The following is a 25,711-nucleotide window of genomic DNA, read 5'->3' on the forward strand; positions in this document are numbered from 1 at the left end:
TTTCGCCCAACCTCGCCTTTCCAGACACTACAATGGTCTTGCCATGACCCAATGGCCCGACTGGCTGAGTTGTTTAATCCATTGGTGAACACGCCGCTGTGACCTTTCACCGTGTTTAAGTTTTGAAGGCTCGTTTACTGGGGGACGAGCTTGATATATGGGGCTTTATTAGAGCGCGACCACTGTCATTCTGGGATTCTGTTATCTGTAGTCTCTCTATCCCGTAAGTGTTGATCGAACAACTTAACGGGGGAGCGGCGTCCCGATTAAAAGATTCTAGAATGCAAACAAGCATTTTCCCGTGACAGACCCACCCAGACCGCCCCACATACCAGGGCCAAGCCGAATTCAGGGGAGCCGGGGGCCAGCCAGGGGAGGGCCATGGAGCACTGGTTTCGAGTTTCTTTGGCCAATTTACCAAGATTTCCACTCCTCGTCCCGTCTCTTCAACTCCGCCCCCGACACGCGTTCTCGCCCCGTCCGACCGTCTCGACCGCCACGATAATATCCCACCCTACTTTCTTTGTTCGCTTTATATCGGGCGACAAGAGAGTTCCTGAGTTGGGTTTCGTTGGTTATTTCGCTTTGCGCTCTCCCACGCAAACACGAGCCGCTGCGCCCGCTTGCGCCACATCCCGATCGCTAGTTTATCCTCCCCCCGCCGCGCTTGTGCTAAGGAACGGATAACCTCGTCGGTCCATCTGTTCCTCTGCGAGCAGGTCACACGAGACTCCCGTTTCTGGAGAGATAGAGCAGACGCTTACCTCTGCCGCACCGCTTGATTTGGTGGCTGCACACTCGTCGCTCGTTTATCTTGTTTCTGCCGGGTTTTTATCAGTTGTACACCGAAAGCCGGAATCGAACTACACACCGATAAACCACCATGTCCAACAAAAAGAACGAAGATATCGAGATGCGGGCCGTGGATGGCGGTAACGAGTTCGCGGCCGAGAAAGACCCCTTCCTCGGCCGGAGTTCTCCCATACCATCTCGCTCTCGTGGCGGTAGCCAACCCCCGGTTTCGATCGACAAGATCACCAACAGCCCGCTCGCGTCTATCTTGGCCTACTGCCTGTCGTCTATCAGCATGACGGTTGTGAACAAATACGTCGTGTCCGGGTCGGCGTGGAACTTGAATTTCTTCTATCTTGCTGTTCAGGTGGGTAGTCCCTTTTTATCTTGAAGGGGGGTAGAGGGATAAGATAATAGAGGGATAGGGGGAGAAAGGGACAAACAACCATGAACAATAGGTTACTGACTGTGTCTAGTCGCTTGTTTGCACTACTGCGATTCTCCTTTGCAAGCACACCGGGCTCTTGAAGAACCTGGCGCCATTTGACTCGACCAAAGCCAAGAGATGTGCGTGTTACCAATTACTGTGAAGGACTCGACAAGTTTGACTGACAAGATTTTGTCTTCAGGGTTCCCCGTTTCTCTCCTCCTCGTCGGCATGATTTACACCGGCGCCAAGGCGCTCCAGTACCTCTCGGTCCCGGTATACACGATCTTCAAGAACTTGACCATCATTGTGATCGCTTACGGCGAGGTCCTCTGGTTCGGCGGTAGTGTGACCCCGCTCGCGCTTCTCTCGTTCGGCCTGATGGTGCTGAGCTCTGTGGTCGCTGCGTGGGCTGATATCCAGGCCGCTATCGATGGCGCCCACTCTGCTGAGACTTCGGCTGCCCTTGCGACCTTGAACACTGGATATGCGTGGATGGGCATGAACGTCGTCTGTACCTCGTCGTACATTCTCGGCATGCGCAAGGTCATCAAGAAGATGAACTTCAAGGACTACGACTGTATGCTTGTGTTGCTCTAGCTTGGAAAGGATATTTTTGCTGACCTTTTTTTTAGCCATGTTCTACAACAACCTCCTCACCGTTCCCGTGCTCGTCGTCTGCTCCCTTTTGGTCGAGGACTGGTCGTCCGAAAACCTGGCCCGCAACTTCCCCGAGGAGACCCGCAACAAGCTGATGATTGGCATGATCTACTCGGGTCTGGCCGCCATCTTCATCTCATACTGCTCGGCCTGGTGTATCCGCGTGACCTCGTCGACGACTTACTCGATGGTCGGCGCCCTCAACAAGCTCCCGATCGCCGTCAGCGGGCTCATCTTCTTCGACGCGCCCATCACTTTCGGCAGTGTCAGCGCCATCTTCATCGGCTTCGTCAGCGGTCTCGTCTTCGCCTGGGCCAAGGTCCGCCAAAAGGCCCAGGAGGCCGGCATCCTGCCCACCAGCAACAAGCCCACGATGAGCGCCAGCGCACAGAGCAACCGGGACGCCAACTCTTGAGCGGAACGTGTCCGTGTCCGCGTCTAGCTTCCAGGCCTCTTGCATCGATATTCGCTACTTCGACGGAGTCCCGACGGCAAACCCCCCCCCCCCCTGCGATTCAGTATCCCGCACCCAACCAACCCTAGGGAGACTCACAGACAGACGCCCGAGTGCTCCGAAGCGGCGGCCAAACATATTTGCTACAGCCCGATTCACAACGCTTCCCCGCCCCTCTTCTTGTAAATCACTTTTTATTGACTCCCTCTCCGAGCCGGTTTTACCTTTTACACCATTATAGTCAACGATCTACCTTTCAAACATAGAAGCTCTGGCACGCAGTACTGGGAGACAAAAAGGGGGGATTATTGGCTTCCTTTTTCTTCTCTTCTACTTTTTCTCCTTCCCTTTTTTCTTTTTACTTTTTTTACTTTTAAAAAGACATAAACGCGCGCATGACTGGCGTTTCTGGGGTTGTCCAACGAATGGATGGATGTATGGATGGACGGACGGACGGATGTCAAATCGGTTCCAGCGAGGACGAGGCTTGCTCTTGGCTTTTTTGGAGTTTTCGAGTTTCGCTCGTTGGAGTCCGAGTCGGCGGGAGGGCGATGGCAACAAATATTGATTGGGATTCTTTCATGGTGTGGGTGGGTGGGTATGGGGTGAAGGATAAGGGGAAGATGACATGTGTGACTGGAAGCAGTCGGTGGTTGTTGTCTGGTTTGGGTTTGGTCGGGTAGTTTTTTGACTGGGTAAGTAGAATAGTAATGTAACATGATGGATCAAGTCAGTATGATTTTTGGAATTGTTTGATGGTGTGATGTGCATGTGCAATGGGGGTTACAGATGTAGAATGTGACTGTTGTTGTTACATAGTATCATTGTGACTTGGCATTAGGTATTACCTGTCCTATTGGTATTGTACACACACACCCCGACAACCCGATCGAATCAAGCCGTCCAAAGGCCCCTTTTCTACGCTGTCGATATGAATACCCTCCTCTCCTAAACCATCATCATCCTATTCTTCTTCGCTTCACGCCACACTATCGCCCTGCCAAGATGTCGTCGAGACAAACAACAACCCGTCTAAACCAACCAAACCTATCTGTTCAAAAAGCAGAACTCGGCACCAACGCATTCCCACTCTCACTCAACGTCCACAGATTTCGATACCACCCCACCGCGCCGCCCACAAGCAGCGTGTAATACGCCACCGTCCACAGAATACTCGGTCGACTCCGTACTCTCGAGAATGTCCTCCCCGTAGCCGGGCCTGGGCCCGTGTCATTGCCAGTGTCCGTAGCACCATACCCTTCCCCCGCATTACCTCCATCACCCCCAGCACCAGCATCCCCACCCGCCAAAACCGGCACACCAGCGCCCGTCACGGGCCCCTCCTCCTCCTCCTCCTCATATATCACCTCCGGCTCAACCCTCCCCCGAACCTGCGGCAAACCCATACAATTACAAAACGCATGCACCGCGCACACAGCCACGAGCGAGCCCGTGCGGAGAAACAGAAAAGTAGCATACGCGCCGAACAGCGTGGTGTAAGCGAACTGGAAGGCAGAGCGGATCAGGGCGTGCGCGATGGGAACGTGTGGGTGGGTGAAGCGGAACTCGTAGAAGTGGTGGACGTGGGCGAGGCCGAAGAGGATGGGGGTTAGGAAGATGATTTTTGTTGGTGAGAGGGAGGGGGATCCCGAGGGAGAGGGGGAGGAGAGGAGGGCGAGGGGGATGGAGGCGGTGCGGAAGAGGATTTCTTCTGTTATGGGGCCCTGTTGGGAGGGGATATTAGTACGTGATTGCTCAACTTAGATGGGAAAGGGGGATAGATAAACATACGGCAACGATATTCCTGAACGTTGTCCATTCCCCCCAGACCTCCGTCACCGGCGCCAGCCGCGCCCAGTCCTTCCATCCCCGGTCCACCAACAAATAACTATACAACGGCCCAGCAAACAACACAGCCGTTAACCCCACAGCCCGCACCGTCTCCCAGACGCCCACAGGCCACAGACCCATCAGATGCAGCGCATCTTTCCCACTCACGGCCTTCCCCCCATCTCCACCCCCATTCCCCGCGCGCAAGAGCACGAAAAAAGTCACGACGCTGCAAGTCAGACACGAGAGCGTGACGGAACGGATGCGGGCGCGGATGACGGAGGGGGCGTCGCGTGAGAGGGTGAAGGAGGGCCGGGTGGTGCGGGATAGGTAGAAGGGGACGAAGTAGCCGAGGGCGTAGAGGATGAGGAGGGTGTAGGCTGTTGAGGCGGGGAGTGAGGGGAGCGGTGGTGGGGGGTCTGGGAGCATTGGTTAGATGTGGTTATTATGGAGATGTGGTTTGATGAGATTTGGGGGAGGTTAAGGGGGGGTTGTGTGTGTGAGTTAGGTGGGAAGTGAGTGAGTGAGTGGGCGGGTGAGTGAGTGAACGCAGGGTGTGAGTGAGGAATGGACCATCCTGACGATACTTCGGAGAAGAAGCACGTGGTGGTGAGATCTAGGACGAGACGCTGTGGAATCTCGAATGTGGAACGATGCAACAAAAGATGCTAGAGGGTACAGAAAACACTCACCCTTGTGCCAGGGATTAAGCCTGCGCAGAGCATCCGTGATGGCAGGCATCTCGACAGAAGACCAAAAAGACCAAACGAAACCTGAAACCCTCCTCGACGACAGGCGTCGTTTCGTTGCGAGTCAGTCCGCAGCGAACAAGGTCACAATCTAGGGTGGTGGCGGTCCCGCCCTTTGCCCCCTTGCTTAGACGCCGTCTGAGGAAGCGCGAGCGCGTGCCGGCGGCTGGCCGTCGATAGCGTTGGACGAATCCAGAGTTCTGTCCGATTATCACCGTCGAGCGGTTGTGTTGCAACTGGCAAGCGAGTGCCACGGGAGAACGGCCGCGGGATTGGGCCGTTTCAGCGAGTCGTCCACTGTCGAGTTCGGGATCGGCGGCTGCTTCCGGGGCCCCACTGCTCTGGACCTTCGAATTCCTGAAATGGTGAAATGTTCCTATTCTTGGATTTTGCGGGTTGAGAAGTCGAAAAAATGAGGTCTCTCGAATTTTGCCGGAGTGGTTCTTGTAGAAATGATGATGATGATGATGGCAAGTAAGGGGAAGCTTTGCACAAAGCAACAATCGCATTAACTATTGTTAGCTGAGCAAGCTGAGGTCACGGCTTTGTTCCCCTGGCTGGCGGGGTACTGCCGCGGAAGGTTCTCCAACGGGCAGCATTGGCCGCTCTCATCCCTTGCATTCTCTCATCTGGGCATTTCCAAACATCTCATTGTGCCAATTCAGGACAATTCTTGACTCGAATCAAAACAGGACTCTACACTACGAATACTGCGTCGCTTACCCCCCTTTACGGCACGTGGTGGACTCACGCCGGTCGACAAATCGGAACCAGACTAAAATCACGTTTGTGGCAATTCAAGGAGGTCCATCTTCAGCCGAGTAACACCTTTTTGGCGATATCTGGTTGGAGAACCTCCCCTTTTCGCCGCATGCAGACCAGAGTAGGCAGAACTCGGGATTAAAAAGGCGCGAATCAGAGACGCGTGCGCCGTTGTGCGACAGCAGAAGAGCGTGTCGGTTTCGCGCAGCAGCTCTCAAGTTTTAATTACCTACCGACTCGTGGGCGCCATACACTGCAGCTGGTGCTGCCGGTCGTCGGACGAGCCGCCCACTCGTTTACCATCGCTGCTGCCCTTGTCGCGTTTGTCCACCGACCGGTGGCCACGTATCAGGGGAAAGGTCCATCTTATTTCCCCGTCTGCACGACGGGCGGCGCAGATGATTGTTGATCATGAGGCGGGAAAGTCATTGATCTTGTTGCTAGTCTGTTGTCATGATGTTCAATGGTTCATTCAATTCGAAATTGAGAGCATCTGCATGCTGCTGTTGTCCGTCGGGGGCGTCCGAGACATGGGCAACACCGGCGTTGGGGCCCGTTGATTGTTTGTCTTTCTCCTATCACAGAGCAGCCCGGATTTTCGTGTTCCGACGAGCTGTGTCTGCGATGTCATGTCCTGCAAGTCGCGCAACCGACTGGAACAAAACCTGCGGTGGTGTTTCGGATGTGTTACTGCTGGAGAGACAGACCTGCAGATTCTGCGGGGGGCGCTTCTTCGTCTCCCACGAATTTCTTTCGCCCGGGGGTGGCTATCGTCCATTCAGGCCCTGTCGTTTTTATGGTGATCCGGCGCGCCCTCACGCGAGGAGTGCAGAGCGCGGAAGCCACCGCAGGTTTATTTCGAGTCTTCGCTCCGTTTCTCAGCCATGAAGAGCGGGCGTCGAGTCGTTCTTGAGCTTTCTGGCTGGCTTCTGAAACTCTCACTCGGCCGCAGCCACGAGGGCCCAGACTGTCGGGCACGGCGTCAGCGGAATTCCAGACCCCATAACGTTATCCATGTCGTGGAGGTTGGTGATGGAAGCAACTGCACTGCCTGCTCGTGTTTCGTCGGTCTGTGGGGGTCTTGTTTGTTGGGCTCGGATGACATTGTGCTCCGTGCTGTGAAATCTGTGATCACCAAAGGGTTCTGGGGTCATGGATAGAATTCCTGTTCCAGAGCTTCCGGCCCTGACGCTCGGCCCAGAACGGCAAGACACCGGGGTTCGGGGGAGTTCGCGCTAACGCAACAGGGGCGGACAGGCCCTGGGGGGTCTGCAGGTCCCGCCGTGAACTTGCCTATCGCGGCCAGGCTTAGACGGGGGTTTTGAGGTACGCGAAATTAGATTTCCAGCCTCGCACCGAAAACCGCGGCGGCGGTCAAGAAATGCTGGGGGGTTTTCTGGCGATGTTCTTGCAGTTTTTGCGGGTTCTGCAGCCTCTTGCTCCAGTCATGGTCATCCTTGGTGCGATGAGACCTGGGGGGCAAGCGCGACTCGAGTAACTCGCCCTGCGATTGCGGCAATATTCTCACTCAGAGACTCCACTCGAACAGTTCTGCGAACGGTGAACCCTGGAAAACCCTGGGGGAATGCTTCGAGAGCTTCGTTCCACTTCCATTTTCTCAACCGTCTCCTCGCTCCACACTAGCTTTTCCTTTCCATCATCCTCATCATCGATTCCGACGTTCTTTCAACCCCCTCTCAACCCCCAATTCCCCTTACCTCGAGGCGAAACACGCAAGCAGCAGCTCGACGCAGGCCGTGAAAGTTGTAGGCGCCCGAATTCTGCCGTCCACCCGTCCGTTTTTTGGGTCGCATCTTGGTGCGCATCCATCAGCTATCCATTGGATATCCATTGGGCCCCAGTGCTTCGCCAGACGCCCGTCTTCCCGGCCGCTTCAATGCTCGGTTGATATTTGCCTTGGGTAACCTTCACCACCCGCCTTCTTGTCTATCCTTCATACACCACACGACCCGTGGTCTTTTTATTCTACCTTATTCTTTTCGTTGGCGCGCTCCTTTTCGCCCTTTTTACTTTGCCCTGCCTGCCTGGGTCATTGCTTGATAGCTTAATCCTTATTCTTTATTTTTTATTTTGGAGCATTGCTACCTACCGACTGGACCGCACCACCGAAAACACTTCGAGCAACGGCAGCCACTCCCTACTTAACAAACACCATCGATCGAAACATTGAAACAACGACCCGAGAACTAAACCGAAAAAAAAGCGAAAGGATTCTCTCTGGCTAGCAGCATCCACTCTCGCCTGGTCTCGCACTCCCCTTGCCCAAATTGCTTAGTTTCCATCTGATGACACGGACATGGAACACATCTGACCGTGTAACTCATCGTCGTTGTTGCTGCTGTAGGAGTAGGTAACCTCGGCGTTGCACTTGGCGGATCGATAACCTCCCGGTCCCGAACGCCGGCCGTCTCAGAGCCATGTCGGCGACTCCACCCCGACATGGCCGGTCATTATCACTTCAAGAGCGGGCTAGTTTGCTCTCGGCCACAAGCAAGCCCGGCATTCGCTTGGTCCCGTACTCCCCGCCCCGGCTCGATCCTGATGATCGGGCGCCAAGCCAGGCCTCGTCGCGCGACAAACGCGGGTCGGGCAATTTTAACGACAATGCTAGCAACCAAGCGTCGAATTCGAGGCGAACGAGCTGGAAAGATGAGGTAGCTGGCAGCGACGGTGCAGCCCAGGGGTCCGCATTGCCGTCGCCTAGTCTGCGCCGGTCCTCATTGGTGTGGTCGAGTGATGAACGAGTTTCAGGGGTGAAACCGTCAAGGTCCAGTCTGCCGGCCATGGGCTCCGCTAAGCCAACCGCACCGCCGCGGGGCTCACCATCTGATAATGCTGACCTTCATGCGACTGCGTCAGCGCCCCGGCGCTCCCGCGCAGACTCGTCCCCGTCGCCATCTTCTACCTCCTCCCACCACTCGCGTCAACGCTCCCAGTCCCGTCGAGGCACCCTGCGCTTGGCCGTCCACTCGAACGGGACCTTCTCCCTCGTACCCGAAGAGCCGCAGTCCGACGCGGCAGAGAGCGTCACGGAGGACAACGCCCCCTCGACCCAGCCGTCACCTCTACCTTCTTCCTCCTACACATCCCGGACCCCGAGCGCTCAGGATCGCCCATCGATCGACACGTGGAGCCGTCGCGATAGCACACCCTTAACCGGCGCGAGTACCGTAGTACTCGACCAAAGTTTCTGTGATCCCTCAGATTCCACCTCGTCCTCCAACTCCTCGTCTACCACGCACCTCGTTGAGGACCCTGAAGCGGCTTCGCCCTGGAATTATCGTCTGGTCGGTGGCATACGCAAAGTTCCCACGACACCAGACAACAAAAGGGGGAAACAGCCCACCTACCGCACATCAACATCATCCTTGGAGACACAGCTAGCTGCCCTTCCGGAATCATCGACCCTCATCGACGACGAAGAGGAAGAGGCAGGGAAAGAGGAGGGGAAAGAGGGGGAGCAAGGAAAAGAAGGAAAAGGGAAAGGGATAGAAAGAGTGGAGGAAGAAGAGGAAACACCGACAAAGTCTGTCGAGCCGAAACCGTCCTTCTCATCGACCGAGTCCGGCCAAACGATCGAAACCGTTTCTGAAGCGACAAATTATAAAGTGTACGGCCCCGGGTCGGTCGTGCCCGAGTCCAGTGACAGTCTCGTGTTCAACAGTGCCGGCGCATCCAACTGGGAGGTCTTGGGCCAGTCGTCCCCAGCCCCTACCTTCCTCAGCAGCTCAGCCGCCGCTTCGCGGGCCGGTAACGAGAACTACGTGGTACATGGCGCTCCGTCCTTGTCGCCTTCGTCGTCGCTTGCTACCGTTGCTCGACGGCCACGCCTCGAATACTCCCAAGAAAGCCTTGTCGTTGCGCCATTGAGGCCGGCGAAGAAGAGGTCGTACGAGAGGTTTGGGTACTACAAACAACGGTCCCGTGAGACACTCCGGTCTCGCAACAACTCCGTTCAGTCGCTGAGGGCCGCCGCCGCCGCCCAAGACGCAGCACAGGCTCACAATCCGGGCACTTCGCCCAACCAGCGCCCTCCGTGGTATGGTCATCGTAAGGGAGTGTCCAGTTCCTCCATCCCCCAAAACACCTCCGCCACCGTCCGGCCGCCGGGCCCCATGAACGCATCACAATCACAACCCCACCAATGGAGCTCGCAGCTGTCCACCGTCATGTCCGAAAGCGAAGGTGGCAGCGACCTGGCCCGCTCCGTCTCGCCCCTTTCTTCCGAAAGGAGCGGGGGCCACCACCGCCGTCATAGCAGCACGGGCTGGGTCGGCTCCACGCACAGCCGTCAGATGGCCAGCATGTCGTCCTCGATAGCCGGGCAGCTCGAAGAGGGCGCACCGACAAACACATCGGGTAGTGACTCAATCGAGAGGCCGCAGCCCAGCTACGCACGCGCTGGCCCTTCCCAGATCCGCATGGTGCGCGACCAAGACGAACACGGAGACGGCTTGGCCGATCTTGAAGACATGCCATCCATGACGGGGCTGTCCGCGCTCTACGCGAGCGGTGCCGGCTGGAATCTCCACTCCAACTCGAGCTCCCGCGCCAACAGTCTCACCTCCTCGATCCCCGCGTGGGCCCAGGTCTACTACGGCTCGGGCGAGCACCGCTTCCTCGGCCGCCGGCCCTCCTTTCTCACCGTCTCCGAAAACGGCACCGACAGCCGCCCGCCCAGCTCGGGCATGCGCGGCAGCGAGTCCCCGAACTCGGGCGACTTCAACTTCCCTCAGACCCTTTTCAGCCCCCGCAAACGCGCTCGCGAGGTCCAGCCCAACAACGCAGTCCCTGCGCCCGACCAAGGGTCCATGGAGATCGCCCAGGTGCCGCCCTCCCGCAACGGTAGCCGCCGTGGCTATCAAGATTACCACGTCTTCCGCACCCTCAAGCAAAAGACCTCCAGCATCTGGTCCCCCCATCTGCAACCAGACCGACGTACCACTCGCTACAGTGTGTGGGACCCCCCTAGTGTTAGCTGGTCTGCCGACAGCGGGCTTCTCGGCAAGCGGAACGCGCAGGTCCTGCTGTTCATCCTGGGCTTTGTTTTTCCCTTCGCCTGGATGATCGCGGCCTTGTTGCCATTGCCGCTAAACCCGAAGCAGGAGATGCTCGATGTGGAGAGCGGCCAGGACGAGGAGAAGAACCCGTACAGCTCGACGCACCCGGCGCTGCGGTACCAGAAGTACGCGGTGGATGAGTCGCGGTTTGAGAGCGCCCGGTGGTGGCGGAACCTTAATCGGGGCATGTCGGTTGTTGGGCTCTTGATTGTCGGCGCCGTTGTTGCACTTGCTGTGGTCGGGGTTCGTCAGGGATGGGGTCGCAACTGAGGTTCGGCTCTGTCTTCTTGTACATTCTCTCTAGGCCACGGTCCTCAACACCACTCTGACCCACACACACACACGTACACTCATACACACACATACGCACACGTGAACACACACATATGCTCTCAGTTCCTCCCTGGACATCATCCTAGGACACACAACACTCACTCAAACGCACTTGCCTCATACACACAAGCACAAGCACGTCTCTCGCCAGAGCACGATTTTTTTACGACCGTCTTTCCACGAACGGACAGCATAGAAAGCAAGGGAGGGAAAAAGCTATTACGTCCTTTTTTAGCGCGCGCCTGATCTTTTTTCCTGTTTGAACACACACACGAGCGTCTTTCTCTCTTGGCTTGTCTCTCGTTCTCGACACGCAACGCAAAAATGCAGTGCTACGCAACACCACGCAATAGACTCTTTGCAACACCGCAACACAACGCAACACAGCGCGTCAAGGACTCGTAACCCCCACCCCCACAAGGGGAAGGGGGGTACATACATCACGATCTCTCAGCCCACTGGCTTGAGTCTCTCATCTTGTCAAATCTCGTTGTCTCACTCGCATCTGGTCAATCAGATCATCTGATCTAATCTCCTCGGATCTACCTGTCTGTTTCACTGTCCTGTCAAACGACAACAGCATGTACCTCAGCGTCGGTCATCATCGACCACCCAACCTTTTTATTTGGCAATCTATTTTTTTCGCTTCGCATTTCTATCCGTCGAACCATATCATATCACGTCCGTCCTCTGTTTCTAGAGCCATCTGGGAAAAGAGGCGGGTTACGTCAGTCAAGATCAAGATAATGACAAACCTTTTTCTTATTATCATTTCCCGTTTTTAGTTTTTATCTCGTTGTGGGAGATTGATGTTAATGAACTGAACCACCCGACTTATTATACACACATACATTTCTCACTTCTCATCTTCTCTTTCTCACTTCCCGGAGTTTCTGTGTTTTCTTTTCTGATGTGGCAGTCAGTGTATTATCACGTTTCTATTTCTATTCTTGGAGGGATCGAAATGGAGGCGACGGTTGGAGAGGTGAGAACCATCCGATGTTGCAAGGGTCGCGAGGAGCATAGCAGGGGAGAGGAGAGTCGGGCGTGGGGGTAGAAAGAAAGGCAGGGAGGGTGGGTTTGTTGGGTTTAGTCTGGCGAATGGGCGCGGCGGGCAGGTTGGTTCAAGCGTAACTCCCGTCGTCGCGATCTTGTTTTTTTTGGCTTCCGGTGGTTTGGTCGTTGGTGTGGTCTGGCTTCAGATGGTTTCTGTTTCGGGCTCACTCACTCACCCACCTCACATACACACGTCTCAATCGACCTGCCCGTCGATGAGGACTGATGTTTGACGTTATTTACGCTTATAACGGCTTTTGACGGCTCTTATTACTATTTTTCGTTTTTACAAGGCGGAGGCTGTCTTTTATTTTATACTTGAGCGTTTTGGTTTGGTTAGTTTTGTTTTTGGTACTTGGTTGGTTAAAGGATGCTTGCTGTGCTGTACGGATACACAAGGCGATAGGCACTGCCTCGGGGGACGGAGGAACCAGCCTATGGCCGAGGAGGGTTTCGTTGGGGTTGAGCTCGCTCTTTATTCCCCTTAGTGTACGAAGTACCGCTTGGGGTTTGGCACCGCTATAACTTAGTGTTTTAAACTTAGTTCTTTTTGCCATTGAATTTTTGGTCCAGTGTCCTCCTCTTTCCGTGCTGCTCTTCTTCCCACAGTGAAACTCGTTGCTCGCGATGCGTACGTAGGGACGAAGTCAGATTGTGAGACTCATCTCAGGCGTGTAGAAATCGCGGCCGATCCCCCCTAACTTAAGTTGACAAGCAGAACATGGGACACAAGCGAGACGGGGGTCAAAGGATAGTAAAATAAAACGATGCTCTATATCTATGCACGGTACACCGTACCCCTATCCTGCCGTCGCGGAAACCCAAGTTAGAGCATGCTATGCCCACAGTATTACTCAAAAGACAGACTCCGAATGCTTGCTACTACCATGTTCCACCGCCGGCTAAGTTGACGCGCGCCAGTCTCTACGCTAAATGCGAATCTCCTCCCCCCTCTTTCTTGCGCATAGCTCTATCCCGCATCTACCTCTCGCGACCCACCCTCCCGGATAAGCCAAGTCCGCTCGCTCATTCCTTCTTCTTCAGGTTCTCCCAGCCCTGGCTCGCTTCAAAAGCCCGAATCTCACTCATCGCATCATCCAACTCCTTACCCAAATCCTGCGTAACGCCCAAAACAGGCGTCTGCGACGCCAGGCTATCCGAACTCGTCGTCCGGCTGAGCTTGTCGCCTTTAGCAGCAGCCGCAGCAGCCGCACCAGAGGCAGGAGCAGCACCTTTCGGAGCGACGCCAGCCTTGAGATTCCGCTTCTCGATTTTCTTCTTAAGGAAGGCCTTGGCGGGGGACGCAAAGAAGGCTATCAGGCCGGCGGTGCCGATGATGGCGTAGAAGTAGACGCGGCTCCAGACCTGGATGGAGTCGGAGAAGGATAGGATGAGGAAGGGAGCCACGGCGAAGGAGAAGGTGAGCTGCGTGGTGAGCCAGGAGAGGACGTCGTAGTACTTCTTGGTCGGCAGGCTAGCGCCGGTCTTTGGGTCGATGAAGAATGGGCGGAAGTTGCGGCGCATGTCTAGTGGATGGTGGTTAGGGCCATATGCTTGCGAATAAGTAAGGGGCAAGGAAGGCACATACTCTTGGCGACAGTTTGGATAAACGAAGCTAGAACAAACGAGAGGTAGTAACCCGGGTGAAACCCGTGCCAAAAGGCGGATGTGGTGAAGGTCGCGAGGCTGGCGCGGAAGCCAGGCTTTTTACCCCGTGGCGTGACGCGCAGGTAGACGTAGTTGCGTAGCCACTTGTTGGTGTTGATGTTCCACCCTTCCAGGTAGCCTCGCGTATTCTGTGCAAACTCGACACCCCAGGGGTCGATGTTCCGGAGACGGTCCCAGGAGACCTTACCCGTCAGGGGATCGACTCCGTTATAGCCCAGCCCGGCGAGGATGCAGGCGCCTTCGGACAACGTCCAGACACCGTAGTATTTAGTGCGGGCGGTAAAGCCGACCATGTGCAGGAGGAACAGACGGTGGAGGAACCCGTATTGCAAGAAGCTGTCTTCGAGTAGAATCTCGTGACTGAAATAGGCAGACAGCTTGAGGAACGCAAAGATCCAAGCTAGAGCAGTCACAAGGCCGATCATGGCCGGTGTGCCGCTTCGTGGGATCTTGCGCTTGCGGCGGGTAGGCGGTTTCTTAGCCGGGTCGACATTGGAGGGCACCTCGAACATGGTAGTATCCAGCCATCGACGGTACTCAGCAAAGTCGAAAGCGGGACCGGTTAGCAGGCTAGGGAAAAAGAACACAAAGCCGGCGTAGTCGAGTAGGTCCGGCAACTCTGTCAAACGGCGGTTCTTTTGAATATCGGACAACTCAGCCTCGGGCAACAAGCCATCTGCCACGTTCCAACAAAAGGCCGTCAGTTTCATGACCAACACCATCTGGGCTCCTGTGATGTCGACCGAGCGCGGGCTATTCGCGGCCTGGCGCGCGATATGGTTTACGCTCATATGTCCCATCAAGAAGACGAAGCCAACCCACGGCATGTACACGGAGCCGCGCAGGAACTTAGCGATGGCATAAGCGCCACCTGCGGATATGACCAACGTCTGTATGCCATCCCAAAGGTCGAATAGTCCAACAAGGAAGAATATCGAAATACTAGGAGATGGCGGCGTTAGCCAGCTGCTGCAGCTGCTACTACTGCTACTGCTCCAAGCCTCCCGGGTTCGGGCTTTGCAAACAGAACGCACCTAAGCGAAAACAGGTTCTTGTACGCAGGGCGCGCGTCAGGAACACGCTTCAGTAGACCAGCAAGCGGGTAGGATATGAGGATGGAAAAGATCAGTTTAACTAGCAGCGGGCCGCAACAGACGGATCAGCTTCTTGCCTTGGCCCACGTCCTAGGGCCTCCTCGGCGCCAAATACGAAAGGGGTGCATACGCTCATCGGGGCCAGCGCCGAGCGCATGGCTCAGGTAGACGAATGCTGCGACGAACAAGAGCATCAGCCAAAAATTCCTCCACAGCCCAGCCAAGTGGCGGTGTGGCTTCCCATACGCTTGTGTATAAAGGGTATCATGTTGAGATAGGGTCACGGCGGTATCGGAGGATGTCTTGGTGGCTGCAGCGCTACTATCGGGGCTCGAAGTCGGGGTGCGATTCGATAGAATAGGTCTATTCCATCGCCACTGTTGGAAGCTCCTCTTCCTGTGCTGTGGCTTTGTTTCGCCGGTTTCAAAGTTGGATGCGCGCCGCTCTGGATCGTAGGCCGGGAAAATCGAGTTCGAGGGTGACTATAGAGTCAAGGCGCGATTCGAGAGGATAAAATCGGGATAAGGAAAAAGCTACCATGTTAGTTGTTTCAAGGAAGGCGCTTTATCTGCCGATGTCAAATGATCAAAGCTTGGCCGAGATTTTGACAGCTGCCAGGAGCAGCGTGACATCACCGGACGATTGGCTTGGCAGCTGATACCTTATTCGCCCACACGGCCCGTTCAATTGTCTGGCACGTGTCAGGTTTCGCTGCTCTCACAGGGGTGCAGCCAGATGGGATCCACCATTTCCACGACGTCGTCCAACTTCGCCTCTTATCGCAACAACACATTGATATTGTAGGTGCAAAGCGCTATCGACCAGTGTCAAACTAAAACTAAGGCGCAACGAAATATCCAACCAACAACAGCATAGCCGAGCCGGTAATCGAGGATGAACCCCTTTGCTCACCTTGCTCCTCCGCTTCATCCCTTTTAGATACATTAAATATTCCCGGGAATCTCCTCTAGCTGATCATCTGAAACCGCCTCAGGGTAAACCGAAGGTAGCAAGGGAGAATCCGGGTCCTTCCACAAAACACTGTCGGACCTAAAGTCGTCAGGAAGAAATGCATTTGACGGCGAATCCGGCGCGGGGAATCCATCGCGGCGCCCGTACCCGATGCCCCCCAAAGAAAAATCCTTGGCTAGGTCTTGGTCTACCGAGAAGACATGCGAGAGCGACTCGACACTTGGAGAGATGAGTGAGGTTTGGCCGGCCGTTAACGAGGGGAGCGCACTTGAGGATTGCTGCTGTATAGCTTCCGTCATAATGGGGTTGTTGGGCGGTTGCAGAAAGTCGGGAGAAAATGTGCTGTAAAGCATAGGGGATGCTGCCACACCCCAGGCGGGCTTCAAATACCCTCCATTAGTGTTTTGTAGGTCCTGAGGATTCACGAATTCGGCGGCCGCATCCCGCTGGGTACCCAGGTCAGGGTCCTCGGTTCGGTCATGCTCCGCCGGCGCCGCCGGGAGCGGCCCCGGCCTGTCGTTCCCGGATTCGTCGGGCCCATCTTGCTGGGTACCCGGGGCAGGGTACTCAGCTCCGCGATGCCCCGCAAGCGTCTCAGTCTCGCTATGCCTGAATCTCGAGCGAGCTGGTCTACCGGTTGGCGAGGAATTGGCGCGGCGTTTTCTTCGGCGACGGTGCGTAGTCGATTTTTGTGGTTTCAGGACCATCCTGGCTGAAAGAACCCTGTCAGTGAAGATGACCACAGTGTAAACAATTCATATCGGGCGCCTGTATTTGATCACTTACAAGGCTTGGGGACAGGTCGGCCGTCGTAAATAAGACGGAAGAGAGATTTCCATCGCCTGATGAATAGGCATTCGTGATTCTCCTTTTTCCCTTTTGGGTTGGCCTTCTTCCATTCATCCATCCAATCTCTTCTTACCTTCTCCATAACCTCGCTGGGGAGTATTGTGGGATACTTTTTCCGCTCCTCGTCCGTCAACTCTTTCGTGCACCTATCCAAATGTTCCTTAAGCCCGCGGCCGTTCTGGAAGTATGTCATGCACTTGGGGCACCGGGTGTCCTCGGCGTGATATCTCACGATGTGCTCGCTACATGAAAACATTGGTTAGCCTGATGTGTCGCTCATGGGGAGAAGAGCAGGGTCCTGTACTTGAGCCTTTGCATTCCGTTGAACAGTTGACCCAGTCGACAGTTGTGGGTGACTGTTCTATAGCGTTCCGGGTCTCCATCGCGAATGGGGCAGCTGAGTTTCTCGGCTTTTTGAGCCCTGTCCGGGGGCTTCTTCTGTTCAACACGGGGCCCTGGACCACAACCAGCATGTGAATCCGACGCCGTAGTGGCCCCCTCTTCATCCCCCGTGTCGTCGTGTAGGTACCTCTCTAGCGGCCGCCCATGATTCTTGACCTTTTTAGCCATGAATCACTTGCGGTGGGCACCCGGGTAGTCCTTTTCCGCCGTGCTAGGCCCAGAGCTGGTCGGCGGTGAGGTGACTTTGTTGTTGGATTTCCCGTCAAACTTCGAGATGATATTTCGAATCCGCCAAGTGGAGCGCAGCTGGTGATACTCCGTCGTCGCCAACGCCGGGGTTGTTTGGCACGCCGTGTTATCGGGGCTACCCCAGATTCCACTGTTCTGCGGGCTGCTGGCGGCTGAGGCTGACCGTTCTTCGGCCCGTACTATAAAGGAGTATGCTGTCGTGTCGTTATCCGGGTCGTTCACCTTGAATCGTACTATTGTGTACGCTTCTCCACCGAGCTCACGCTAACGACACCGTTAGTATTGGGGCCCATGGTATAGATACAAGACCCAAACTTACCTTGACGGATACGTCGGGACGCAGGGGTGACATAGGGTCAATGGCGACGATCCGGCCAATGTGATCACCACTCTTAGTGAGCAATACGGTTGGACAGGCAGTCGGTGACTGTTGACATGAAGTGGGAAAGGAGGAAAAACACATCTTGTCGGCGGGCGGAGGCATTGGGAATCAATATATCAGCTAAAAAACGAAAAACGTCGCGGCGACATAAAAAAGTGGTATCCAGCCTGGCGTTTCGCTGGGCGTATTCCGCAATCGGGCGAAGAACGCGACTGCTTCCCAGACTGCCCGGCTGGCCGGGGGCCCTTCCGGGACACATAGCGCTGCAGAACACGCTTCAATACACCCTCAGCCACGTCAGGCTCATCGTCCTTGATCGGAATTTTATTTGACGACGGGGAGGAAAGCGAGCCAAGGCTGAAAGCAACGAGGAAAGTTGCTGTAACATTAACACCGACCGGCCCAAACGTGCCCCACCCCCATTGGATGTATTCGTCCTGGAGTTGACTCCAACACGCTTTTAAAAAGTGCACTTTGCTGCGTCTGACCTCCGCCAATTCGCGGCTTTCATTGGCCACCAAGACGAAACACGCAGATGTGTGTGTCTTCCCAATGGCTGGAATCTTGTCTTCTTCTGAATTGAACCTCTAGAGACAGCCCAGTGTTGCTGTCGAGAGCCGAAGGATTGGAAGGCTACCTCGCAGCCACACAAGTGCTAGGTTGCGGCGATCAAATACCGAGGAGGCGGTCACCTTAATAAGGTTCGTAGCTGGGATGTTGAAAGACCCGAGGTGTTCTCAAAATGATATCTGATCTTCGTCACTTATCACCGGACATCTCATGTCGGAATCTCGAGGTCTGGCATGGCCCCTGGGATGGATCCAGACATGGAAAATACGTCCTCCGCCCGTGGCCGTCGCCGGTACCTCAGCGATTCATGACTCCTATCCGTCCGCGCATCGGCCTCACTCTCGACTTCTCTCCGCCCCTCAGGCCGCGAGTCTTTGGTAGCCTCTGCACTCCTAGTCTTGCTCATGGAACGTTCGGCATCGGCAATGGCCTCATCCCCACCGCGCGTGTTCTTCTTCCGGGGCCACATACTAGGCAGGGCAATCTCCTGGAATCTTGGCTCGACGCAGCGCTCATCAAACCAGCGATGGAGGCGCGACTCGACCAGCTGCGCAATTTTGGGTACGTCTTGCAGCCTGGAACGGCTGCCCATCAAGCTGCGGATGGAAAAGTCCAACCGGTAGTCGTCAAGGAAGGTGAATGTCATCTTTGTTGGCGTATTCTCAGACGGGTTGCTCGGAACAAACGAGATGGACAGCGTGCCGCTGAAACGCACAACTGACACAGCCAAGGCTACGGGCAGAACCGCACTGAGGCGCTTTGGATAGTTGAGAAGCAATTTGGTCTCCACGGCCAATGTGATCAAGTCACTCAAATCTACATCCATCCGCGCCTGCAACCGCGCCCCTTCTCGGGTGGCCATGTTCGCATCAAAGGCCTTGCCCGGCTGGAAGCTGAGGCCATCTTCGTCCACCGGCATAACGCGGCAGTTGCTGAAGATGGGGAAATCTTCCCCCAAGCTCAGCTCCGTGACGCGAATCTCGTCCACAAAGTCGGGACGTGAGGTTCCATTGAGGGCTTTTGTGAGCGATGTGAGGATTGCATCGTCGTGTTGGGCGTCACTCCGAAACTGCGCGATCGTCTGGGCCACCAACACATTGAACCAGTCCAGACTTTCGGGCTGATGACTGTCGACCTTGTAGTATGTCTTGTCGAGGATAGAGCCAATCGTCAGGGTCGGCGGGCTGGGGCGGAGGATGCTTGATTTCTTCTTGGTAAGGGTTGCTTGTTGGCCCGCTGGTCGGGTGTTCGATTCCCGCAGGCTCAACAGTGATTTCTTGTGGGCAAGTGTGCGCGACCGTCGCTCAGTCGCTCGTATCGTAGCGGTAGCATCGGGAGAGGGTGGGTCGCCAAAAATGAAGAATTTGATGAATATGCCGAGCAGGATGACGATGGAGATCTGCCCGAAGATGAAGCCCTGGGTGAAGGACAGTCTGTGCCGAGAGAGTTCCACGTTAGCGAACCGGAATGTGCAATTGCTTCTCCAAAAGATGACGCCGCCCAGACTTACGTCGGCCCCGGGGCTGCGGGACAGGCATCCGGCGCCATGTTGTCCAAACGTTCCCAGTTGATCACGGCGCCGGGAAGCTGCGCGTTTACGGTTGTCTCCATGACGAAATTGCAGATGACGTGCCGCCCATGGCCGTCAGGATCATGGAAGTTCTTCGTGGAGAAGTCGAGCCCAAAGCCGAGGTCGCTTATCTTATCGGCGCTTAGCGTCCCAAGGCCCTGTAACGGGTTCCACGAGATCCCTGGAGCAAGCAGCCCCCAGCGCCTTGGCAGACGCGCCAACTGCAGGGATGGAACCTCTGGAACCTCACTCAAGCGAACACCCTGGCCAACCTCAAGAAATCCAGTACATACGAGACTCTCTTTCATCGAAGAAGCCACCGAGTCTCGACGATAACCGGGCTGCGGCATCGTCGGCCCGCAAACAATCTAATTAGATCTTAATGAGAGCCAACATGCGGCCTCGTCTCCCCGGGAACCCATAGGCCACACCATTCCCAAGATTCGAGACCGACATCGACTTGTTTCATCACCAGCACACGGAATCTGATCTCTCACCTCATCGCCCTTCAACATGGACGTGGTTCAGGCCTCCACCGGGTATGTCACCAAGATGGTGTCGGCGGGCGACAGCGCAGCAGGGGCGCCATCGGCGAAGATGAAGATATTGTTGCTAGACAGAGAGACTCTACCCTTCATCTCCACGGCCGTCACCCAGTCCTCACTACTCAACCACGAAGTCTACCTCATGGATCGCCTCGACAACACCAACCGCGAGAAAATGCGCCATCTGCGATGTTTGTGCTTTGTGCGGCCGCACCCAGATTCCATCGGTCTTTTGATAGATGAGCTGCGGGATCCCAAATATGGAGAGTACCATCTGTTCTTCAGCAACGTTGTCAAAAAGTCCACGTTGGAGCGCCTCGCCGAGGCGGATGACCATGAGGTGGTCAAGCTGGTTCAAGAGTACTTTCTCGATTATGTCGTTGTCAACCCGGACCTGTTTTCTCTCAACATGACCTTGCCTATGCACCGGTTATGGAGCGGGAACCCAGACACCTGGAACACGGATTCCTTGCAGCGGGCCACAGACGGTGTCATCAGCGTTCTTCTGAGCCTCAAGAAGAAGCCATTGATCAGATACCAAAAGACCAGCCCACTAGCGAAGAAGCTCGCTTCGGAAGTGCGATACTACATCACCCAAGAAGACCAGCTCTTTGACTTCCGGAAGGTTGATACGCCCCCTCTTCTCTTGATCCTGGACCGGAGAGAGGACCCGATCACCCCCCTCCTCATGCAGTGGACATACCAGGCGATGGTGCATCACCTTCTCGGCATCAATAACGGCCGAGTTGACCTCAGTGATGTACCCGACATCCCAACCGAGCTTAAAGAAATTGTCCTTTCCCAAGACCAAGATCCGTTCTTCAAAAAGAACATGTACCTCAATTTTGGCGACCTGGGGAGTAACATCAAAGATTATGTCGAACAATACCAATCCAAAACGAAGAGCAACGCCGACATCGAGTCAATAGCCGACATGAAGCGCTTCATCGAAGAGTACCCCGAGTTCAGAAAGCTTTCGGGCAATGTCAGCAAGCATGTCACGCTCGTTTCCGAGCTCAGCAAGCGTGTCAGCGGGGGCAAGTTGCTCGAAGTGAGCGAACTCGAGCAGAGTATAGCCTGCAACGACAACCACGCTGCCGACCTACGGGTAAATACTCCTTGTTTCTCCCCTCTCAAACCCCATTTCACCACTGACAGATATCCCCTTAGAACATCCAATCCCAAATTCAATCCCCCGCCGTCCCTCCCGAAAACAAGGTCTCCCTCGTCGCCCTCTACGCCCTACGCTACGCCAAACACCCCTCCAACGCCCTCCCCATGCTCACGGACCTCCTCACCGCTGCAGGCGGCGTAGCCCCGCGCCAGGCCGCCATCGTCCGCCAGCTCCTCACCTATCATAACTCCCTGCACCAATCCGCGGCCGCAGGCTCAGGCGGCATCACCGAGCTCTTCGAATCAACTGGCCTCTTCAGCTCTTCCAACGCGCGCTTCAAGGGCCTCAAGGGCGTCGAGAACGTCTACACGCAACACTCCCCGCTGCTCGAGACGACGCTGCACCAACTGGTCAAGGGGAAATTGCGCGAGGCGCAGTACCCGTTTGTTGAAGGTGGGGGAAGTACGAGGGAGAAGCCGCAGGATGTGGTGGTGTTTATTGTGGGTGGGGCTACGTATGAGGAGGCGAAGATGGTGGCTGGGGTGAATGCGTCGACGCCCGGGGTTCGGGTTGTGTTGGGGGGTACGACGGTGCATAATGCGGCGACGTTTATTGAGGAGGTCGAGGATGCTGTGGGAGGGTGGCCTGAGGTTGGGAGAAGACGTTAGTTGACTCGTTCAAGGCGAATCGGGTGGGTGATTGGTTCCGTCCGTGTGTAGGTATGTATGTATGTTGGAAGGGCAGTAGTGGTTTGTTGGTCGAGTTGCAGTTTCACCACGACTGGGGAAGGAATCAGACGAATGCACACAACATCTAAATCTTAAAATTTACCGAATAGCTTCAAGCAACCACCTTCCCCAGTCTATTCTACCTACGTTGCCCACAATCCTCAACCGGCCGTACGTATCGCTGCTGGATCTGCGCCAATAGGTTTCCATCACAACCCCTTAAACCAACCGGCAAGAATCCATCGACCCAAACCCAGCCGCCACACCCCCTTCCTCACTCTGATCCCCCTTCGTCCTCAACAAATACCCACTCTCCTCATTATGCACCACCTCCCCCGTCTTCTGATCCCACAAGCACGTCCCATACACCCCCAACTCACAAATCACCCCGCCCTGCTCCAACGCCCCATTCCGCAGAATCGTATTCGCCACAGGAGGCGGCGTGATAATCTCCATCAGAATATACGACCCCCAGTGCTCCTCGGGGATCTCGCGCAGCCGCTGCGGAATGGCAGACCGGTAGAAGTTGTTACCGCCGCCTTCGCGCTGGGGCTTCATCACGTATCGCTGGCAGGCGTCCGGGTCGGTGGCTAGGCGGCGGGCTTCGCGTCCCGCGGGGGTGATGGCGTCGAGCGGGTAGATGTTGGTGAAGGTGCGGTGGAGCGCGGTGTAGCTGGCCTCGTCGTGGATGAAGCGGCGTAGGGCGGAGGGCGCGGTGGTTGCTTGTTCGCCTGGCTCTTGGTCTTGGGCGTGAGCAGCCGGCGTGGCGAGCTCTTGCTGGACTTTTTTCATGCCCGCTAGGTGTGTTAGTATGGTTGGGCAGACGATTGCCGCGGACCGCTCGAGCTGGTACCGGGCTTCCCAGGACGAGGCAGTGGGGAAGTCACTCGGGTCGTAGGCGGAACGAAGGTAGGCGACGGCGACCTCGAAGGTGAGGGATGGGTTGTGTGGCGGGTGGTAGAGCAGTTGACGGCCGGGGGAAGACGGGGCGATGGAAGTGTGGTTGAGGACTTGGGAGAAGGGGAGGCGGAAAACGGCGATGGGGTCTGTGTCGGAGGATTGCAGGGCGTATTCCAGATGGCGTTGGTCGAAGATGTTACGCTCACCGTCCTGGACGATGAAGAGGACACAGGTTGGGTGGCCGAGAGTGGATTTTCCGTAAGCACGGAAGGCCGCTGCTAGGCCGCCGGCGAGACGCTCTGCGCTCTTGTTGTCGGGGAGATCACCTAATGAGGATCGCGAGATGGGTTCCTTCAGCAGGGGGTACTCAACTTTGGCGAGATGTCTTCAGGAGAGAATTAGCAGGTGTAGCTCATGACAAGAAGAGGGTGACAGACTTGTGGAGCAACGACGTCTTTTCTGAGAGGCCCCCGAAAGACGAAGCGATGGTGTTGAACTCAACCTGCTTGATCTGCAGGGTGTCGCCGTCTTGATGGACCATGTAGTCGGAACGGAACAGACCGAGGGCGAGGTTCTAGTGTCCCGTTACTATTTGTGCCTTGTTTCGAGGAATACTGGGAGGTTATATCGAGGGGTGTGGTTCACGTACCTGGACGTAACCCTCCTCCTTCACACGCAGGTGTATGTTCCACAAGTTGGCGATAAAGTCATCACCGCCAGCCACCCTGTTATCGTCAGAGACGGCTTCTTCAACGAGCCCTGAGAGCAAGACACTAACTGCTTAACCAGGCCGCCGAGGTACTCCTCATCTTGACTAATGCGTGCGTATAGCTCGTTGTACTTGGTCTGAATCGCCTTGGCCTCCGCGAAGCAGCTCTTCGGAAATGGGCTCGGAAACAGGGTGACTGGGGCAGTCATGGCAAGAATGCCCGCATCGTTGCTGGCTATGGCCGGCGGAGGCCGGACAGCAAAGCCATTGGCGATACTCCAGTCCTTGATGGCCAGTGCAAGTCGATCCTTTTCGGGAGCGTCGTCCAGGTGAGGGGGATAGGAGCCTCCGGTTAGAGTAGACATGTTTATAGCCGTTGTTAATGATGGGATGATAACCGTGAAGAACTAAATTCCAACCTCAATATTAGCCCGTTCAATTAATTGAGTTGCAAGCTGAAGTTCTCTTTGTGGTCCGTTTAACCCTTCACCTGAGGGTATTTTCGGAATGCTTACAAAGCGGGTCAACACAGCTTCTTCTAGAATTAAGTTGTGGAACGGTCCTATCTTAAAATTGACGTCGGGGACAGGAAACGAAAGAGAGCGTTTACGACAACTTCAATGTTTTTTATGTTTCATATGGCCATAGAGTGTTAAACACCGCATCCACGCTTCCCAAGCCTCTATAGCTTCAGGGTTCACGTTTTGTCTCAAGGGGATTGTCAACGACAGCTTTGCCTTGCCCCGCGCCTTCCACCAGGCGGGGTCCGAATCTGTTTGGGACAGTGGGAATTGATGTCCAGACCCCACCACTCGTGTACCTTGCGGGAGCCAACTCGACACCCCAGGTTGACTATGTGTAGACGCCATCGGTTGGCTAGAATGCTTAGATTCAGATAACAGGAGAACCCGGTGTTATTATCGGTAACCGCAGGCATGTTCAAGGAAATGAACCTGCTCTTAAATTGGCTTTCTAAGCTCAGTTTCAAGTAACGTTATAAAGTTGAGCAAACCTAGGTTCCGTTGGAACCCTTTGTACCTGCGTACAGTGATAGCTCAAGCTATTGACTGTATATGCAGGGGACAGGGTTACACCTTTCCCCAAAACTCAATGCAGCGCCTTTTCAGCTGATCACCCGTCACTCTCGACGCGCTCGGTCTCGGCGACCGCCTCGCCGGTCAAGCTATATCGCGAGGCCAACCATTGACCCGGTAACATCCAGGTTCACCACTTGCCGTTTGAAAGTTGCTTTTCTCCTTCTAACAATTTCCCCGCGAGGGTCCCTTTTCAGTCGAAAGCGAAATGTTCCACCGCCAGTAATCTTTACTCGCCATACATTTTTTGCGCCAACTTTCGCGATACGTCCCCCCAAACCAACCAACCAACAATCCGCTCCTCGATCACCCTAGGTCTCAAAACACCAATCAAACGGCCCGCTAAGTAAAGCCCACCTGCGATCGGAAGAGTGAATCCAGTTCATCACTTTACGATTGAGGTCGTCAACGGCCGAAGCATGAAGATCGTTAGCGATAAACTCACCACTTCTTTACCGGTAAGTCGCTAGGCTCCTCGAAATCAAGATTTGCACATTGATCTCCAAAACACGGCTTGGTTTCATCACCATCAATCAGCATCTTGCCTTCCACCCTTCTCTAACCTTTTACCCTCACCCGCACTTGGCGGGCCGACGGACTCTTCGTCACAATTCTTCTCCTCACCAATGCCCCCTCTCCATCACCACGATTCTAGTTTTGGCGGCTCGACTTGTTGTCAATTTCCGCTTCTTTTCTTGACCACACTCTGTCTGCCTTGAAT

General features: G+C 55.3%; 6 protein-coding genes across 6 annotated transcripts; 3 read left to right on the forward strand and 3 right to left on the reverse strand.

The window, feature by feature from the left end:
* Window positions 1-883: 883 nt before the first annotated feature.
* On the forward strand, window positions 884-2,294 carry C8A04DRAFT_34579 (GDP-mannose transporter; the record flags this gene model as incomplete). Its single annotated transcript, XM_062782877.1, has 4 exons — window positions 884-1,159; window positions 1,269-1,359; window positions 1,422-1,799; window positions 1,855-2,294. 4 exons carry the CDS (start codon window positions 884-886, stop codon window positions 2,292-2,294), a joined length of 1,185 nt encoding a protein of 394 aa, XP_062640404.1.
* A 1,094-nt stretch (window positions 2,295-3,388) lies between these two features.
* C8A04DRAFT_25230 (uncharacterized protein) lies at window positions 3,389-4,904 on the reverse strand (the record flags this gene model as incomplete). The annotated part of the gene is made up of 3 exons (XM_062779485.1): window positions 3,389-4,057; window positions 4,125-4,582; window positions 4,856-4,904. 3 exons carry the CDS (start codon window positions 4,902-4,904, stop codon window positions 3,389-3,391), a joined length of 1,176 nt encoding a protein of 391 aa, XP_062640405.1.
* A 3,208-nt stretch (window positions 4,905-8,112) lies between these two features.
* C8A04DRAFT_34580 (uncharacterized protein) lies at window positions 8,113-11,025 on the forward strand (the record flags this gene model as incomplete). The annotated part of the gene is made up of 2 exons (XM_062782878.1): window positions 8,113-9,126; window positions 9,208-11,025. The coding sequence occupies 2 exons, from the start codon at window positions 8,113-8,115 to the stop codon at window positions 11,023-11,025; spliced, it is 2,832 nt and encodes a 943-aa protein (XP_062640406.1).
* Window positions 11,026-13,170: 2,145 nt separating this feature from the next.
* On the reverse strand, window positions 13,171-19,878 carry C8A04DRAFT_34581 (uncharacterized protein; the record flags this gene model as incomplete). The annotated part of the gene is made up of 7 exons (XM_062782879.1): window positions 13,171-13,670; window positions 13,733-14,754; window positions 14,847-14,946; window positions 16,665-16,668; window position 17,642; window positions 18,852-19,763; window positions 19,841-19,878. The coding sequence occupies 7 exons, from the start codon at window positions 19,876-19,878 to the stop codon at window positions 13,171-13,173; spliced, it is 2,577 nt and encodes an 858-aa protein (XP_062640407.1).
* Window positions 19,879-20,413: 535 nt separating this feature from the next.
* C8A04DRAFT_34582 (Sec1-like protein) lies at window positions 20,414-22,227 on the forward strand (the record flags this gene model as incomplete). The annotated part of the gene is made up of 2 exons (XM_062782880.1): window positions 20,414-21,553; window positions 21,616-22,227. 2 exons carry the CDS (start codon window positions 20,414-20,416, stop codon window positions 22,225-22,227), a joined length of 1,752 nt encoding a protein of 583 aa, XP_062640408.1.
* A 279-nt stretch (window positions 22,228-22,506) lies between these two features.
* On the reverse strand, window positions 22,507-24,261 carry C8A04DRAFT_25236 (uncharacterized protein; the record flags this gene model as incomplete). Its single annotated transcript, XM_062779486.1, has 4 exons — window positions 22,507-23,572; window positions 23,625-23,761; window positions 23,837-23,912; window positions 23,966-24,261. The coding sequence occupies 4 exons, from the start codon at window positions 24,259-24,261 to the stop codon at window positions 22,507-22,509; spliced, it is 1,575 nt and encodes a 524-aa protein (XP_062640409.1).
* Between the last annotated feature and the right edge of the window lie 1,450 nt (window positions 24,262-25,711).

This window comes from Dichotomopilus funicola, assembly GCF_033296635.1.
Source record: "Dichotomopilus funicola strain CBS 141.50 unplaced genomic scaffold C8A04scaffold_5, whole genome shotgun sequence".
Classification (NCBI taxonomy): Eukaryota; Fungi; Ascomycota; class Sordariomycetes; order Sordariales; family Chaetomiaceae; genus Dichotomopilus; species Dichotomopilus funicola.